The sequence below is a fragment of the Ammospiza nelsoni genome, chromosome 25 (assembly GCF_027579445.1).
Source record: "Ammospiza nelsoni isolate bAmmNel1 chromosome 25, bAmmNel1.pri, whole genome shotgun sequence".
Classification (NCBI taxonomy): Eukaryota; Metazoa; Chordata; class Aves; order Passeriformes; family Passerellidae; genus Ammospiza; species Ammospiza nelsoni.
Genome location: NC_080657.1, coordinates 4,083,398 through 4,100,925, shown reverse-complemented (window position 1 = coordinate 4,100,925; position 17,528 = coordinate 4,083,398). Strand labels below are relative to the sequence as shown.

At 48.3% G+C, this 17,528-nt stretch overlaps 1 protein-coding gene across 3 annotated transcripts; it reads left to right on the top strand.

Moving 5' to 3' along the window:
- On the top strand, positions 1 to 17,329 carry INPP5B (inositol polyphosphate-5-phosphatase B). Of its 3 annotated transcripts, XM_059488642.1 has the most exons (22): positions 1 to 220; positions 841 to 920; positions 1,258 to 1,355; positions 1,723 to 1,752; positions 2,384 to 2,494; positions 5,366 to 5,459; positions 6,342 to 6,512; positions 7,663 to 7,764; positions 8,148 to 8,262; positions 8,839 to 8,955; positions 9,248 to 9,435; positions 10,414 to 10,525; positions 10,679 to 10,788; positions 11,655 to 11,790; positions 12,282 to 12,392; positions 13,014 to 13,176; positions 13,330 to 13,565; positions 13,756 to 13,869; positions 14,166 to 14,250; positions 14,556 to 14,683; positions 15,453 to 15,564; positions 16,995 to 17,329. In XM_059488642.1, the coding sequence occupies exons 1-22, from the start codon at positions 164 to 166 to the stop codon at positions 17,117 to 17,119; spliced, it is 2,595 nt and encodes an 864-aa protein (XP_059344625.1). In that variant the 5' UTR covers positions 1 to 163; the 3' UTR covers positions 17,120 to 17,329. The 3 variants fall into 3 exon arrangements, with proteins under 3 accessions (XP_059344625.1, XP_059344626.1, XP_059344627.1); XM_059488643.1 differs by lacking the exons at positions 1 to 220; positions 841 to 920 and adding an exon at positions 1,021 to 1,110; XM_059488644.1 differs by lacking the exons at positions 1 to 220; positions 841 to 920; positions 1,258 to 1,355; positions 1,723 to 1,752; positions 2,384 to 2,494 and adding an exon at positions 2,767 to 2,808.
- The last annotated feature ends 199 nt before the right edge of the window (positions 17,330 to 17,528 follow it).

The following is a 17,528-nucleotide window of genomic DNA, read 5'->3' as shown; positions in this document are numbered from 1 at the left end:
CCGCCCGGCCGCCGTCCGTGCCGGGCCAGGCCGCTCCCGCCGGTGCTCCCCGTTATTTCCGGCCGCTCCCGGGGCGATACCGGAGCGGCGGCGGGGGCGGCCCCGGGGGGGAGCCGCGCTCATCGCGTTGCGCAGCGGCCGGGACAGGCTCCGGCTGCCGGCCATGGACCAGTCGGTGGCCATCCAGGAGAGCCTGGCGGCGGGGGCGACCTGCCGGATCGTATCCTTCCATCGGCGCCGGGGTGGCGGTGCTGCCGCGCTCCCAGCTCCGGGCTGGCCCCGTCCCCTCCCTCCCGTTTGCTGCCGCTGCTTCCTCCCGCTGTCCCCGTTACTCCCAGCTCCGGCCTGTCCTCCCCGTGGCTCCCTCCGGGCAGCCCCCATCGTTCCAAGCTCCGGGCTGTCCCCATCGCTCGGTCCGGTTCGTCCCCGTCCCCTCCCTCCCGTTTGCTGCCGCTGCTCCCCCCGGCCGTTCCCGTTGCCCCCAGTTCCAGGCTGTCCCCGCGGCTCCCTCCGGGCTGTCTCCATCGCTCCCAGCTCCGGGCTGTCTCCATTCCCTCCCTTCTGTTTGCTCCCGCTGCTCCCTCCCGCAGTCCCCGTAGTTCCCTCCGCTCCGTCCCCGCTTCCTCCGGTCCATCCCCGCTCCCTCCGTTCCCTCCCCGTTCCCCTCGCTCCATCCCCGCTCCCCCCGCTCCATCCCCGCTCCCTCCGCTCCATCCCCGCTCCCTCCGCTCCATCGCAGTTCCCCCCGCTCCCTCCCGCCGGTCCCCGCCCCGATCTCCGCTCTCCCCGCCGCGTCCCCGCTCCCGTTGCTGCCCCACGGTTCCTTGACCCGCGGCCCAGGCTGTGCAGGCGCTGCTGCCCTCGGGGGACAGCGTGGAGAGCCGGCTGCTGGGCCTGGTGGAGTGCCGCGGGCACCACGCGTGGGTACCGGAGCATGGGGCGGGCAGGGAAAGCACCCAGAGAGCTCAGGGGAGCCTCCTGAGATCCCCTTCCCATCCCAAGGGCTGCAGTCCAGTTTGAACATGGTGCCTTGATGCTATGGGTGCTCAGAGAGAAGCCCCATGAGCTGCTCTGCCCTGCAGACACATTATTTAAGCGATGGGGGAGCAGGTGGGTGGGCGCTGAGTTCAGGAGTCGGTTTGGGATTTGCATGGGGCTGTGCGAGCCGGTGCTGCTGGGTGGGATGGATGTGGGTTTGTCTTTGTCAGACACGCAGAGCTGAGGAGGCTTTGCCCCCGTGCTGCCCTGTGCCTGCAGGATCTATGTGTACACCCACCGGCGGATGGCCATCACAGCTGAGGACGTCTGGCTGGAGAGAGTGATCCCCATCACTGATGAGTTTGCCGTGGAAGAAGGTACTGACACACTGTCAGTCCCAAAGACTGGGATGAAGGGGTTTGGTGTCCATATTCTGCTCTCCTGCTTCCTGAAATTTGCAATTTATTCTGCTGTCCTGCTTCCTGAAACTTGCAACCTATTCTGCCTTCACGTTTTTCAAGTTTGTTATCTTTGGTGAAAGTTGTGCACCACATGGCATTTCTGGCAGGGCCCTGTGAGAAGCAGAGTGCCTCTGTCCCACCAGCCCCAGCCACAGCCCCTGCCCCCAGGTTTGTTCTGCCTGCCTCTGTTCCTGCAGGGAATATTTGGAGTTTGGAGAAGGATCAGTGTGGTTGGCAAATCTGTCGTTTTAGCTTTCAACTGAACTTTGTCTTACTTTTGCAGTTGTACTGGACAGTGACCTTCACGTCATTGGTGAGTTTTGTGGTTGCTTTAGTCCTGCATTACAGGTGCTCTGGGGCCTGGGCCAGCTCTGGGGCAGGACTGGGGGGTTCTTGGCCCCAGAGGAGGTGACTGGGGAGGGGTTGTGCCCTGCTGGGGCAGTTTCCATGCTGTTGGCCATTCTTACCTGCTGCTAATGAGCATTGCCAGCCCCATTCAACAAAGGGAACTAATTTTCCATATGTCTTTAAACTGCTGCTGGAGGATTCATTATTATCCCTGAACAAGCAGAACAAAAATATTATAAATTATAATTTTTGTATTTTAAGTGGCATTCTCATGTAAAACTTTGGAAAGCAAGATGGTAAGAAGGCATGGGGAGATGTTGCCAAGGGCTGCGTGCATGTGCACACAGACTGTGGCAGAGCTCAGTTTGTGAAGGTTTGTTGGGAGACACGCTCAGTTTGGGAAGGTTTGTCAGGAGACACGCTCAGTTTGGGAAAGTTTGTCATGAGACAAGCTCAATTTGGGAAGGTTTGTCAGGAGACGCTCTCAGTTTGGGAAAGTTTGTCATGAGACAAGCTCAGTTTGGGAAGGTTTGTCAGGAGACGCTCTCAGGTTTGTCAGCACGACCCACCGGAGTTTTCTCTCCCGGTGTCCGCAGGCTCGGACGTGACGGTGCAGATCGGCTCAGCGGACGATCGGCTCACAGTGCAGCTGCCCTTCGGCTCCCACACGCGCACCTTCCTGCAGGAGCTCAGCAGGTGCAGCGCAGGTACGAGCTCCCTGTGGATGGGTCGGGTCCCTTCGGGTGCAGCTGCGGCGTCTGTCTGTCCGTCCGTCCCTCCCTCTCCCTGCTGGAACTCGTTCAGCACTGCCGTGGCTCTCCATTCCCGGCCGTGAGCACCCCGGCAGCGACGCTGGGTGTTCCGGGGCCAGAGGCAGCGGCGGCTCCGCGGGCCCGAGCCCGGGCGGGCGCGGCTGCGGCTGCCGGGGGCGGATCGGGGCGGGCTGGGGCGGGCGCTGGGGCCGGGCCGGGGCCGGGGCACCGAGCTGCGGCGATGTCCGCGGGCGGGCGGCCCCGCCGAGGTGAGCGCGGGGACCCGCCGGGGTGGGTCTGTGTGTCCGTCTGTCCGTCTGTCTGTCTGGGCGAGGAGGCGCGGCCGGGGCAGGGCTGAGTGCCCGCCCGGTGCTGCCGGAGCTCCGCGGCGCGGCCGGGGCCGAGAGGCGGCTCTGGGGCAGCTCCGGGACCGCTCCGGGGCCGCTCTGGGGCAGCTCCGCGGCAGCTCCGGGACCGCTCTGGAGTAGCTCCGGGGCCGCTCTGGGGCAGCTCCGCGGCAGCTCCGCGGCAGCTCCGCGGCAGCTCCGGGACCGCTCTGGAGCAGCTCCGGGGCCGCTCTGGGGCAGCTCCGCGGCAGCTCCGCGGCAGCTCCGGGACCGCTCTGGAGCAGCTCCGGGGCCGCTCTGGGGCAGCTCCGCCGCGGGCAGCGGGCTCGGAGCTGCTGCCGGGCACTGACCGCCGGGGCTCCGCCGGTTTCGCCGCCCGGTGCCCGCCCGGTGCCCGCCCTGTGCGCCCGGGTCGGCTCCGCCGGCTCTTCCGGCGCCTCCTCCGCTGGCCCCGCCGCTCCCCGGGCTCGGTGGTTTCCCGCTTTGCGAAGGTTCAGAGCTAAGGCAGTTCCTGGAAGTCAGTGTGGGGTTCAGAACCCGAATATTGGCGTTTTGTTGTACCCTGCTGCTCTGGTTGCATGAAAGGCTAATCTAATTCCCCCCTTTGGATGCTAAGCATGAATCCTGTTTATCCAGGAGATATGATACGTTTTCCTGCTGTTCTGTAATATCACTGCACATATTTAGTATTAATGCCTCTATTATTGCTTGGATCTCATTTAACTGCAAATCCTGTGCAATGGAGACCTCCTGTAATCTCTGCATGTTGCTCTGCATTTCTGTGCTCAGTTCAATTATCGAACAAGGTCATTCCACTTCATAGTGCTACCATATAGATTCCTCTGGCTACAGAAATCTGTGGCTAAGTAGAAACATATCTAAAGGAAACAGCCTTTTTCCAAAGCTAATCTCTTTCTTAGGAGAATCCTACCTAAAGCTGATTTCTGCCCATCGGTTAGAATGTGAGGTGTGATGTAACTCTGATCTTTGGACCAGGTAGGAGTTGTGACAGCAGCAGGGTCACGCACCTTTCCATTCTGCAGTAATGCCTTGTGCACAATGGTGAGTGGCATGGTAGTAAAGCCTGGGAATCTGCTCTTTTCTTGGCACAAAAGTGACCATTGTCCATTGAGGTGAAGGTTCAGGTTGGTTCCTGTCACTGACTCTCAAGGGATGTTGCATGGCTGTTAGTGGGAGAGGCTGCAGAGATCCAAAGAGCAGTAATTGAACTCTCAACACCCATGGAGAAATTGCTGTGTCCCTGGAATGTGATGCCCACATTTCCAGTGCATCTCTGTGTGCTCCTGCTCAGTTCTGCTTGACTTGAGCTGTGTGATCTGCAGTGAGGTTTCAGTCATGTGCTCTGCTGCGTCCAGGCTCTGATAAATCCTCTTACACAGTCTATTCTCAGAAGGCTCCTGGGCAGAGGAGGTTATCCAGGCTGAGAATTTGGCCACTTCTTGTCATCTGGTTTGTGTCCCGAGGGCCTGGGTGAAGTACTGCAAGTTCTGTTTCTGTTGTGTGCTCGTGTTCTGCAGAATGTTCTGTGACAGCAATAACATCTTAATTTTTTCTGGGTTGTGTTCACTGGAGGAGAAGCTCAGCTGAATGCCTAGAACCCAACAGTCTTGACAATTTCTACATCATCCTTAGGTTTGTGTGCTGAGGAGCATGATTTTAAGATTGCTGGTTTTGCATCTCAAACACAGAGCCCTCCCGCAGAACCTTCTTTTTTAACTGTTATTTTGCAACTTGTAGGAGCAGAATATTGTAACTGAAACAAAGTGCTGAAAGACCGGTCAGATTTTGCTAAGGTAGTGTGATGTGTTTGGTGTCACTGCTGTGGTTAGTTGGATTTGTGTGGTAGCAGCCCTGTGACTGTTTTAGGAATGTGCAGTTTGCTTTGGGGCAGATGTTTCTGCTGAGGTTCAGTGGCTCCCTGGTGTGACTCTTTATGGCCCTTGACACCTGTCCCTTGCTGGGTATTTGCAGATATACCCAGCAAGATAGGCAGAAACCCTTTAAATGGAACTCTGGGTTTTGGTTTTTTCCCCTTTCCCCCCCTTTCTTTGTACTTCCTGTCTTGCTTCAGAAAGGAAGAATCTGCTATTAACATAAATTTTTCAGATTCCTGGGGGTAAAGCTCTGGATTTTGTGCTGTTAAGTCCTGCTTCAGCTTAGCTGTAAAGGAGAGGCAGCAGCAAGTTCTCCCACAGAGGACAGTGCTGCTCTCTGTGGCTCCTGTAGTTCCTTCCTCTGCTGCATCACCACACAACACTTGGGTCAGAGTAAGCTAAATCTGTCAGATAGCTGCAAGAGAGACTGTGGGGTACTTTGTTTTTCCACACACAAATCTAAATTATTTTCTGCCCACAGATTTTTTGCCAGTGTTTACATAAGCATGTTGATAAATGGAAGAACACTTTGTGTTTAAAGTGAAACTTTTTGTTGGTTGTTTTTTTGTTCTTTTCTCCTCTAGAAGTGGTTGGCTCTGAAGGTGTCAAACAAAATGGGAAAAAAGCTGCAGGCAGTCAGAGCTGTAGCCACGACAGCACTGATAGAAGCTCTCCCAGGTCAGTGCACAGAGGTGGGGTACTCTATAGAAGCTGTCAGCTTTTTAAAATGAGAATTTGCAGGTTTCAGTTAAAAGAGAAAAAAGTTCAGCATAAGCTTGCTGTCAAAACATTAGTGGAAATTTCATTCCACTCCCTCTCCCTACAATCCTCCCTGTTTGGGCCTATTTTGGTTGTTTAGTGGGACAGGACCTGCTAGCATTGTTTATTTTTAATTCAGAGAGCTTTGGCTTAGAGCCACTGTGTCTCATAGATACACTCTTAAAATGTTACAGTTTGATTTTCCAGTTCCCAGGACTTTGTGGACCCTGATGCAAATCATTCAGAGTCTGTCCATGTGCTGTCCTTGGCACTGGTATGCTGCCCTTACATTTATACCATCCCATTGCTGCTGGGAATTCCCAAGCTGGGGCATTATTCCTTTGCAAAAGGAGTTTGCAGAGCCAGGAGACACAAAATAAAACCACCTCCACCCACTCTGGGCAGAGTTGGAATATTTCCAGCAGAAGGTTTTATAAACAAACACAGCTCTTCATTCCTGGCTGAGGCACAGGGAGATGAGATTTGCCTCTCCTTGCTGCAGTAAGCAGGGAAGATGTTCAGTTTTTGTATCATTTTCCAGGTGTAAGGCCTGCTCTGCATCAACAGGCTGCACCAGGATGGTGAAAAGCATTTGTTATTTTAGTTAATTAAACTGGTTTTGTCTGGAGATCTCAGCCCTGCTACGAAATGCTCTTTTCAGTCTTCTTGGCTTATCCCAAATGTTACCTGCCTTTAGTGAACAGTCAGAAAAATGTGAATTAAGGCCTCAGTGGCAGAAATGTGCTGGTTAGGGTGTGGGGATAGCCTGGGCTTCACCTGTGGTTTTGCTTTCATTTGCAGGCAAAACAAAGCCAAGCCTGAAGTGAGAACGGAGCAGGTCCGGGCCTCGCGTGTCATGGCTTCGAACAAGGCCTCAATCTTATCAGAGCCAAAGTTTGGGCTCAGAGATACTATTGTTAAATCCCAGCTTTTACAAATGCAGGACTCCTACACACACATCCAGAACTACAGGTAATGAGCATTCCTGAGAAGAACTTATTTTGTGGGCTGTAACTGAGCACAGACTGTCGGAATAACTCATCTGTTGTTTCGTCCTGTGTCCCCACAAACAGAAAATTCCGTAGAAAAGTATAATCCATACTTTCCAGAACAGTTTTGTTTCCACCTTTAGATGTGAGCAGAGCAGAATTTCATTCATGTCTCATTCTTCATGGTTCTTGTGGAGGAAATGCCCTTTTTGAAATCACTTTATTTTGGTGCTTTTTTTAGACAGTGTCTGGAAATGCATCCAGCCTTTTCCCTCTCCATTTCTGTCCAATGCTTATCCATGTAGTTGTTCCAACAAGCTCATAAGAAAGAGCTCGAATGAAATACATAATTAGGACCAAAACTTTACTGTGTTTGAAATCATTTTATGCATCTCAGTCTGCGAATTTATCATTTCAAGCTGCTACTGCACAGAAATTTATCATTTCAAGCTGCACCCTCCTACAGCCTTATTTCTGTTTTTTCTTTAACACTTTGTGTATAACAACATGTCCTTCTGTTAAAATACATCTGTAAAGGTGCAGCTGTAGTTAGATAATTTTAGGGATTTAAACTTTGTCACCTTTCTTAATTTTCCCTGGCAACACATTAGTTATATAGAACTATATTAGTTATATATATATATATATATATATATATATATATATGGTTATATATATATATATGGTTGTATATATATATAACCATAAATATGTTTTTTATGGTTAAATATAATATGGTTCTATTTATTAAACATAATATGGTTAATAAACAAACTGGTTAATAGCTGTGCTGTTTCCTGGGATAATAATTTTAGAGATTTAAACAATGTCACCTTTCTTAATTTTCCCTGGCAACACGTTAGTCATATAGAACATTATTTATGGTTAATAAACATAATATGGTGAATAAGGAATAAGTTATATATAGTTATATATAAATATATAAATATACATATACATATATATACATATAACAATAAATATGGTTACTTATGGTTAAATATAATATGGTTATATTTATTAAACCTAATAAATAATAAACAAACTGGTTAACAGCAGTGCTGTTTGCTGGGCTCTGCAGGGAGTTTTCTCTCCCAGTTTGCAGCTCTGGGGTGCTGTCACTGTCTTTGCAGGGTTTTTGTGGGCACATACAACGTGAATGGGCAGTCACCCACGGAGAGCCTGCAGCCCTGGCTGAGGTGTGATGCTGAGCCTCCAGACATTTACTGTGTGGGGTGAGTGTCTGTCCCTGGCCACCCTCGCTGACCTGGGCTCTGCAGGAGGGTCTGTCACCCAGAGGAGCTCAGCCAGGACGCCACAGGAATGTTGGCACTGGTGCAGTGCATGCACAGCTCCAGGGTGGGTGTGTCACAGCCTGTGAGGGTTGTTGGTCTGGTAGGGTTTGGCCTCTCAGTGTTGCAAAATCCTTAATGCCATCTGATGTAATAATGACAGCAATTGAGCTTTACATTTGACATACATCTACAATCAGCGAAACTAAATTTGAGTTTTCAGTTATGAATTTAGTGAGTATAAGCTGATTTAGTTCTTTCCCAGAGAAGGGGTTGGAGAGCTATAAACAAGTGCATGCATCCATGGGTTCCTTCCTCTAACACAGTTTCCAGGAGCTTGATCTGACTAAAGAAGCCTTCTTTTTCAATGACACACCGAAGGAAGAAGAATGGTTTAAAGCTGTAACTGATAGTCTTCACCCAGATGCCAAATATGCAAAGGTAAATGTGGCTTTTGGGGAGGTTTGAGTGTGGAATCGTTTCCCACTTTTCCCACTCTTTCCCCTTTGCTTTCTCTTGTTCCCAATGCTGTGTCTTCAGAGGCTGTGCAGGTTTTTTAGGTGGTGAGGCAGGGGCAGGATGGGGAACAGAGCCCGGCTTCCCTACTTAAAGGGAGCTCCTGCTGTCTTGGGGAAGGAGAATAGGAAGTTCTGTACCTTCTTCCATGTCTGCCTACAGTGTGTGGTGGAATGAATTGTGAAGGTATTTTGGTAGGAATACTGCTTTTGTTTTGGCTCCTGCTCCATAGGTCTGCTTCATCTCTTGTCTCTGTTGTTGACGGGAATTTCCTCCCATGTGTCTGTGCTGTAGCTCTTGCTTTGGGCTTCAACTTCCTCCACTGATGCTGCTCCCAGCTCCTTCCTGTTGCTCCCAGCTCCTTCCAAATGTGCTCTTGGGGGCCTGTGCCCTGGATGATCCTGAAACTTCCTCTTTGGTGACCCATGTTGTGGATGGATGTGCCTTCTCTCAGCACACCTCTTCCACTGCAGCATGGAATGGACTGGGTGTGTTTTTCAGGTGAAGCTTGTGAGGCTGGTGGGGATCATGCTCCTGCTGTATGTGAAGGCAGAACTGGCTCTGAACATCTCTGAGGTGGAAGTTGAGACTGTGGGGACTGGAATCATGGGGAGGATGGTAAGAATGGCAAATAAAAAGGGGTGAGATTTGGAAGAGCCCCTCTCCTTGGATGCATGGTTATTTCTCCAGCTAAGGGCTGATTCTAGAAGCAGAGAGTCCTATCCCCATGCCAGCTCAGGGCACTGCCAGCTGTGCACCAATGTTCAAAGCAATCACTAATTAGCATTTTCAGCCTATTCCTTCCTCTGGAATTAAACACTCTGCCTCAAAATCTTCTGGCTTGTCCACTGCTAGTAACTCATCTGCTGTGTAGAAGCTTCTGATTAATATCTTCATCTTTCTCTTTCAGGGTAACAAAGGTGGTGTTGCCATCAGGTTTAAATTCCACAACACCAGCGTGTGCATTGTGAACTCTCACCTGGCAGCTCACACGGAGGAATACGAGCGGAGGAACCAGGACTTCAAGGACATCTGCTCCAGGATGCAGTTCTGCCAGTCTGACCCAAACCTGCCCCCTCTCACTATTGGCAAGCACGAGTATGCTTCCCCTCTGCCTGGGGGAGTGATGGGATGTGCAAGGGAGCACTCTGAGAATGTGCTGGGGGGTGAGGAGGGGGCCCAGTGCCATAAACCTCAGCTGGAGGGGCCACGGAAGCTTTACCTGGTTTGGACAGGTCACTTGTCACCTTATGCTCTCCCCAAACCTTGTTTTATTCTCAAGCCTGGAGTGGGGATAGGGCAGGAATAAGCACTGACTTCCCCAGCTGTGGGATTCAGTCACTGTGGAGCAATAACAGCACCAGTTATGAAGCAATAGTGACAAACATGCAGAACAGTGATTAATAATGGCAAAAATTGAAAAGGTAGCTTCTCTTTTAAATTTCCACTGTTGTGATTCCTGATGAGAGCAGCTCAGCAGAGGGGTGTCACTTGTCACCTTATGCTTTCCCAAAACCTTGTTTTATTTTCAAGCCTGGAGTGGGGATGGGGCAGGAATAAGCACTGACTTCCTCAGCTGTGGGATTCAGTCACTGTGGAATAATACCTACAATAATAACCACACCAGTTATGAAGGAATAGTGACAAACATGCAGAACAGTGATTAATAATGGCAAAAATTGAAAAGGTAGCTTCTCTTTATTTTAAATTTCCACTGTTATTATTCCTGATGAGAGCAGCTCAGCAGAGGGGTGTCACTTGTCACCTTATGCTCTCCCAAGCCTTGTTTCATTCTCAAGCCTGGAGTGAGGATGGGGCAGGAATAAGCACTGACTTCCCCAGCTGTGGGATTCAGTCACTGTGAAGCAATAACAGCACCAAAGTGATTAATAATGGCAAAAATACAAAAGGTAGCTTCTCTTTTAAGTTTCCACTGTTGTTTTTCCTGATGAGAGCAGCTCAGCAGAGGGGTTGTGATGGGAAGAGCCCCAGAGCTGCAGAGTGGAGCTGCTGTCCATGGCTGAGCTCTGGGGCAGCTTCAGGCCTCTGCACATTGTGGTTTATGTTCTCTTTCAGTGTCATCCTGTGGCTGGGGGACCTCAACTACCGTCTGGAGGAGCTGGATGTGGCAAAAGTGAAGCAGCTTGTAGAGGAGAAAGCATTTCCAGAGCTTTGCCAGTATGACCAGGTACTGCTGTCCCACCTGCACATGGTGCTGAGGGTGCTCGGTACAAACCACACAACTCCTTGGCCTTTTCTGTGCTCATTGTCTCCCTTTACTCCATATGGAAATTGTGCTTGAGATTATCTAAAATTAAGGTCTTCATCTTTTCTTTTGTAGCTGAAGAGGCAAATGAAGGCAAATGCAGCCTTTGAAGGCTTCACAGAAGGAGAGATCTCTTTCCAGCCAACATACAAGTATGATGCTGGCTGTGATGACTGGGACACAAGGTACAGTGATTGTCTCAGATGTGATGTACAAATGGCTGATGTTATCACTGAGGGAAGTAAAAACAAGGCTAAAAAGTATTGCAGGTCTAATGGCTGTAAATAGGAACAGTTCTGAAATTATTTCTAGTTCTCTCCCTTCACTCCAAAATTCATCTCCTGTTTACATCTATTTACCTTGTTTTTCTCCTACAGCTATTTGTCAGATATTCCTAATATTTTTTCCCAGTAATAATCCTGTTAGGTTTCCTCTTAGAGGTAATTTATTAACAAAGTTAATGAATCCTTTTAGCTAGTTTAATTCTTTTTTAGTTTGTTGGGTTTTTCCCCAAGCAAAATATTTAGGATCTCATTTTTGCTGCTCTCTGCTGTACCTGCTCAGGTGGGACCAGCCAGGGTTGATGTGAAATTAACTGTGCTCCTCTTCAAAAGCCTGTGAGAACCATCATTCCTGTAATGCTCTATACACAGAGCAGTTCCTCTAAGCAAACCAGAAACTTCAGCTGCAAGTGCAGAAACCAAATCTGTGCAGCTGTCAGTGAAAACAATAAATGCAGAGCCTGAGTTCTTATTTTTCATGGCTCTCATGGTCAAAAATACCTGAGTATTGCTTGTATGTTAATTGTACCTTGCACCTTTGAAGAAGTGGGAAGTAAAGCATGAGCTAGAGATACCTTAGTAGACATTCAGAGGTAGAGTGTCTACTTACACTGTACACTCAAAACTTTTTATATCTATGTGAAGAAACTGTTAAAAATACCACTTTGATAGAGAGTGAGCTCCAGCCATGGGAGGAAAGCTCTGGGTGAGCAGAGTTCTGCCCAGTGTTGTTACTGTGCCTGAAAATGGTGATTTTCCCCCTGTTTTAGTGAGAAGTGTCGTGTTCCAGCCTGGTGTGACCGGATCCTCTGGAAAGGGCAGAACATTGCCCAGCTGAGCTATCGCAGCCACATGGCTCTGAAGCTCAGTGACCACAAACCAGTGAGCTCTGTGTTTGACATTGGGGTAAGTTTGTCAGTGCTGGATGAGGTAACTCTGCTGGCCTCGTTCCCTGCGTGCTGATTTCTCTCTCCTGCTTTTGTGGCATCCACAGGGAACAATGGCTTGAAAGGTGGGCTGGATCAGATATGGAGATGAGATTGTTGACCACACTGAGCAAGGGTTGTGTAAATGATACTGCAGTTAAGCCTGAATATTTGCCAGTGTTCTTTGGGAACACAGTAGTGTCTTATCAAACATCTTATTTTTTCTGAGGGAAAAAAAAAGGTTGATCTAGTAGTGACTGAGTGACTCTTGTTGCTTATGGCAAAGTTCTTTTACTGTTGGATCATGAGAAGATGTTGGAGATTAGTGCTCCAAACAGCTCTGCCCATTCCCTGTGTTGTACACCCCAGCGTGCTGCCAAAATCAAATGATTTCCCATGTTTGCAGCTGTGCTCCAGCTGTCCTGCAGAGGCACAGCCAGTGCTGGCTGGTGCAGTGTGTGTCCTTTGCAGGTGAAGGTTGTGAACGAGGAGCTGTACAGAAAAGCCTTTGAGGAAATCGTGCGCTCCCTGGACAAGCTGGAGAATGCCAACATCCCCTCGGTGACACTGTCCCGCAGAGAGGTAGGGCATGGCCATGTGCCAGCACTCCCTGAGGGAACTGAGCAACCCCAGACCCCAGCAGATCCTAGACCCTTGGATCTGGTTCCAAAAAGTGGAATATTTTGACTTCCAGCTGCTCTCTGTTTGCAAGCCCTAGGAATGTTTGCTCCTGTTTAGATGCTGTGAGTTCCATTCACAGTCCAGGGCTGAAACACAAGGTGTGTCATTCCCTGAGGTGGGAAGAGAGAAAGTAAAAAGGTGGTTTGTGACCCTTGCTCTGACTTGTGCTTTCAAACATGAAATGTAAAATTGTAAGGGTCTGGACAAGGTCACAAACCAGCATTTGCTTTGTGTGTTGGGACCATAAAGATAAGCCCAGGAGACTTTTGAGGCCACAGCTATCTCATTCTCAATTTTATTGTAGTTATTTGAGGGCAGCATTTGTTTCAAAGGGCCCCCTGATGGAGAGGACTTTGGCATTCAGAGTATGCACGTGTGATCCTCTGCAGTCCTGGAGGAGATGGGGTGGGAGCAAGGGGTTAATCTGCTTGTTTTACTACTTAATAATTAAACCACAGAACAGGAATTGCTGCTCCAGCAAGGTGGAATTGGCTGATGATGCTGACTGACATTTGTTTCTAGATCCATTTTAAGGATGTTAAATACATGAAGCTGCAGGTAGAGAGGTTCACAATCCGCAATGGCCAAGTGCCCTGCCAGTTTGAATTTATCAGCAAACCAGATGAGAAGACCTACTGCAAGGAGTGGCTGACTGCTAATCCCTGCAAGGGCTTCTTGCTCTCAGGTGAGCTGCTCCTTTTGTCTCATGTTCATGAGCTGATGTTGTCCCCTTCTGGCTCAGTTCCCTCCACACTTCTGGGAGTGCTGTGCCTCTTTGCAGGCTCTTGGTTTCATGCTGCTTGTGACTGAGTCTGGGCTTTTTATCATCTTCTGGCAGATGCTGAGATCACAGTTGAGCTGGAGGTGTTTGTTAATAAATCAACAGCTACACGCTTGAACTCTGGAGAGGAAAAACTTGAAGATATCTTGGTCTTGCATCTTGTCAGAGGGAAGGATTATTTTCTATCCGTAACAGGCAACTATTTGCCAAGTTGCTTTGGCTCTCCCATCCACACACTGTGTTACATGAGGGAACCAATCCAGGACATGTCAGCAGAATCCATTCGGAGACTTGTGAGTTAAAGACAAGATTCCCTTCCAAACACACCAGAGCATTAAAACTAGATGCTAAGGCCTGTCTGTTTTTATTAAGAAGTCTCAATTCTCAGGTATAAGCTTTGTGAAGTATTTTTGCCGAGTTGAATAAGAGCTTGGCTAGCTACCTTTTGTTTGTCTCCCTCCTGCCCACACTGCCCTCCCTCAGACCCTGATGCCAGTAGACATGAGTGATGATTCTGTTGAGGATGAAAGGCCCATGGACATCCCAAAAGAGCTGTGGATGATGGTGGATCACTTGAACCGCAACGCTTCCCAGCAGGTTGGCACTGGAAACACAGAATGACATGTTTGCATTGGGTTAAGCTTTGAAGAAGATACTGGTCATAGCAATCACCATGAGCTGGGTGTGTTTGGCCAAAGGCCATGGGGGATAAGGGGTCCTGATGCCCCAGGTAGTAATGTTTGGTGCTAGTGATCATGTCTGTGTGTCCAAGTATCATCAAATTGGTGGTACCAGCAATTTGGAGAGAATTTCCAGGCAGATTATAAGGACACTGCTCTATTTACACACAATTCTTCTATTTTCCTTGGACTGACACAGGGTTTTCTTTGCAGGAGGACCTGTTTCAGCAGCCAGGCCTCAGATCTGAATTTGAGCAAATCCGAGACTGTTTGGACACGGGAATGTACGATACTTTCTGTATCCTTTCACACTGATATCCAGGAAGGCTCACCATGCCAGAGTGCCAAAACTGAGAGAGGTTTTTAAGCTGCTGTCTCTGCATTTCCTTGTGGCTCTGTGTCATCCTCTGCTGAGTGCTGGCAGTGCTGGCAATGTCAGTGAATGACCCAAGTGCCCAACAGCTCTTGTTGAGGCCAGGGGTTCAACCCAAAGCTATGAGCTGTGGGCAGAGTTCTGGGCACCTAACCTAAAGTTCATTTGTGTTTCAGCAGAAATAGGACCAGCCTAGGTCATGCTGTGCTCTTCCTTAACCACTGGGTCAGTGGGCAGCAACCACTCAGTGGCAGAGGCCCTGCTGCTGTTCCTGGAGAGCCTCCCTGAGCCTGTCATCTGCTGCAGGTTCTACAGCTCCTGCCTGGAGAGCGCCAGCAACTACAGCCAGAGCTGCCAGGTACTGCTGGCTGCCTCAGGGACCTGCTCCAGTGCAGAGGGAGGGCAGCAAAGTGGCCTCTGGTGACACCAATTCCATGGGGAGGGCAGCAAAGTGGCCTTTGGTGACACCAGTCCCAAAGGGAGGGCAGCAAAGTGGCCTCTGGTGACACCAATTCCATGGGGAGGGCAGCAAAGTGGCCTTTGGTGACACCAGTCCCAAAGGGAGGGCAGCAAAGTGGCCTCTGGTGACACCAATTCCATGGGGAGGGCAGCAAAGTGGCCTTTGGTGACACCAGTCCCAAAGGGAGGGCAGCAAAGTGGCCTCTGGTGACACCAGTCCCAAAGGGAGGGCAGCAAAGTGGCCTCTGGTAACACCAATTCCATGGGGAGGGCAGCAAAGTGGCCTTTGGTGACACCAGTCCCAAAGGGAGGGCAGCAAAGTGGCCTCAGTGACACCAATTCCATGGGGAGGGCAGCAAAGTGGCCTCTGCTACACCAGTCACCCATTTTTACTTTCAGTAACTTAATCCTCTCTTAATAAAAATTATCTGGAACTGGTGATTTTAGGGTATAAAGAGCTGTTGGCACCTGCAGCCAGGGGGGTTTTGGGGGCAGCTGCAGCTGGAAGGCATTGCTGTGCCTGCAATGTAAATGTTGGAGTTTTTCCCTCCTCAGATTATCTCTGATCTACCAATGCTCCATAAAAATGTGGGTTTTTTCCCTCCTCAAATTATCTCTGACCTGCCAGTGCTCCATAAAAATGTGGTTTTTTTTTTCCCCCTCCTCAGATTATCGCTGACCTGCCAGTGTTCCACAGAAATGTGTTTGAGTATCTGATGGCGTTTCTACGAGAGCTACTGAAGAACTCAGGGAAAAACCATTTGGATGTGAATATTCTTGGTAAGGCCTGCAAAAATCTTCCTGTTCAGAGGGGCTGCACAAAACAATTCATTTCTGGGTGCAGTGGTGGCTTGTAGTGCTTTGAACCTTTTTTTATTAGCAAACAGTCCACAGAAAAGCAGGAATCTGGGAATTAACACAGAGATGTGGGGTGTGAAAAAAGCCAATCGCTTCTTTTTAAAATTTTAAAAGTTTAATAGTAATAAAATGGTTATAAAATAGTAATACAATTAGAGTAGTAATAATTTGGACAATTTGAATTAGGACAATATGAGACAATAGAAACAAAGAGTTATGGATGTCCAGGTACATTTTCTGGGCAGCACAAGCCTGAAAAAGGACCCACGTTAACAGAGGATTAACCCTTAAAAACAACAACCTGTTGCATATTCATACACCTCATACATGATGCATAAATTCCATTCAAACACAGGATTCTGTCTGGTCAGTGCCAACTTCTTCCTCATAATCCTGACAGCCTCTTCAGGGCTGAGTGAGGCAGGAAGAAGTTTGTTTCCCCTGATAATGGGGCAATAAATTCTCTTTCTCTGAAAGATTGATGTGTCCTGTGGCTGCTATCTTGCTGCCAGTCCTTTCTTTAGAAAAAAAGTATCCTACATAACATGGTTTCTATTTTAACATTTTGTTATAACCTAAAATTATATTTAACACACTACTTAAGAGAATTAATACAGTATCACTTTCTAACACAACACATGTAATATTCATTTTAATATTTGCCAAAAGCCAATGATAAAATATGCATTTTTTACATCTAAAACTATGTTTAACACACTACTTAGTAGAATTAATACAGCATAACTTCCTAACACAACACATATAATATTCATTTTAATATTTGCAAGAAGCCAATGATAAAATACAAATTTTTCACACTGGGAAGAGAGCCTGGCTCGGGATCAAGGCAGGATAAAGCTGATAATTCCCATGTGAAAAGTGTATATTATGTGGTTCTATGCAGATATTTACTATAAGTATTGTGTTGTATTGATTAGTAGTGCTGTATTAACATTTTAATAGCATGGTAAATGTAGTTTTGTAGTTAAAAGGTAACTTTTGTAGTTAAAATAGGACCTGTCTTTTCACTGGCACACAGTGAGAGCAGGACATCCAGGGATCCTGGTGTGAAAAACGCCAATCACATGTTTTTAAAAATTTAAAAGTTTAATAGTAATAAAATGGTTATAAAAATAGTAATACAATTAGAGTAATAATAATTTGGACAATTAGGATTTAGGACAATATGAGACAATAGAAACAAAGAGTTACGGACGTCCGTAACACACTACTTAAGAGAATTAACACAGCATAACTTTCTAACACAACACATACAATATTCACTTGAATATTTGCCAAAATCCAATGATAAAATATGCATTTTTTTTCACATTTCTGTGCTTTCCCCACAGCCAGCGTGTTCGGGGGGTTGTTACTGCGGCCTCCTCCCGGCCACCCCACGCCCGACATCGCCGAGAAGAGGAAAGCTCAGCAATTTATCCAACAATTCCTCGTCAGGGAAGAGGATTTGCCATGACACAGTTCTATCTGACTTGTAGACACTGAATTACTGTAAAAAAAATATTTTTTTGTACATTATACCGGCACTTTTTTTTTTTGATATCACGGTGTTTTATACAATCTGTTGCTTTCGAAGATCAGGCAGTTTTGACACCTGATTACGCTGTAAAGTACATGAAGCTTCCCAATAAGCTGTATGTAGACGAGATAAAAAAAAAAAAACAAACCCACGAGAGGCGATATTTACACTGTATTTTATTTAACTTGTTAAAACGACGAGAGTTTTTAAATCATTGTATTTAAATAAAAAGATCTTTGCGCGGCGCTCGGTGTCGCTGAGGGCCGTGAGGGGGCGCTGCGCTGCCCGGCCCTCCCCGTTCCCCTCAGCCCCCGCGGCGGGCGCGGCGCTCCCGGCGTGCGGCGGG

What these genes read in the sequence shown, in the direction of transcription:
- INPP5B (XM_059488642.1), top strand. Translation starts at nt 164, where the DNA reads ATGGACCAGTCGGTGGCCATCCAGGAGAGCCTGGCGGCGGGGGCGACC. An exon ending in CAGAATCCATTCGGAGACTT is followed by an intron (nt 13,566 to 13,755) that starts GTGAGTTAAAGA and finishes GCCCTCCCTCAG; the next exon opens with ACCCTGATGCCAGTAGACAT. An exon ending in ACTACAGCCAGAGCTGCCAG is followed by an intron (nt 14,684 to 15,452) that starts GTACTGCTGGCT and finishes CCCCCTCCTCAG; the next exon opens with ATTATCGCTGACCTGCCAGT.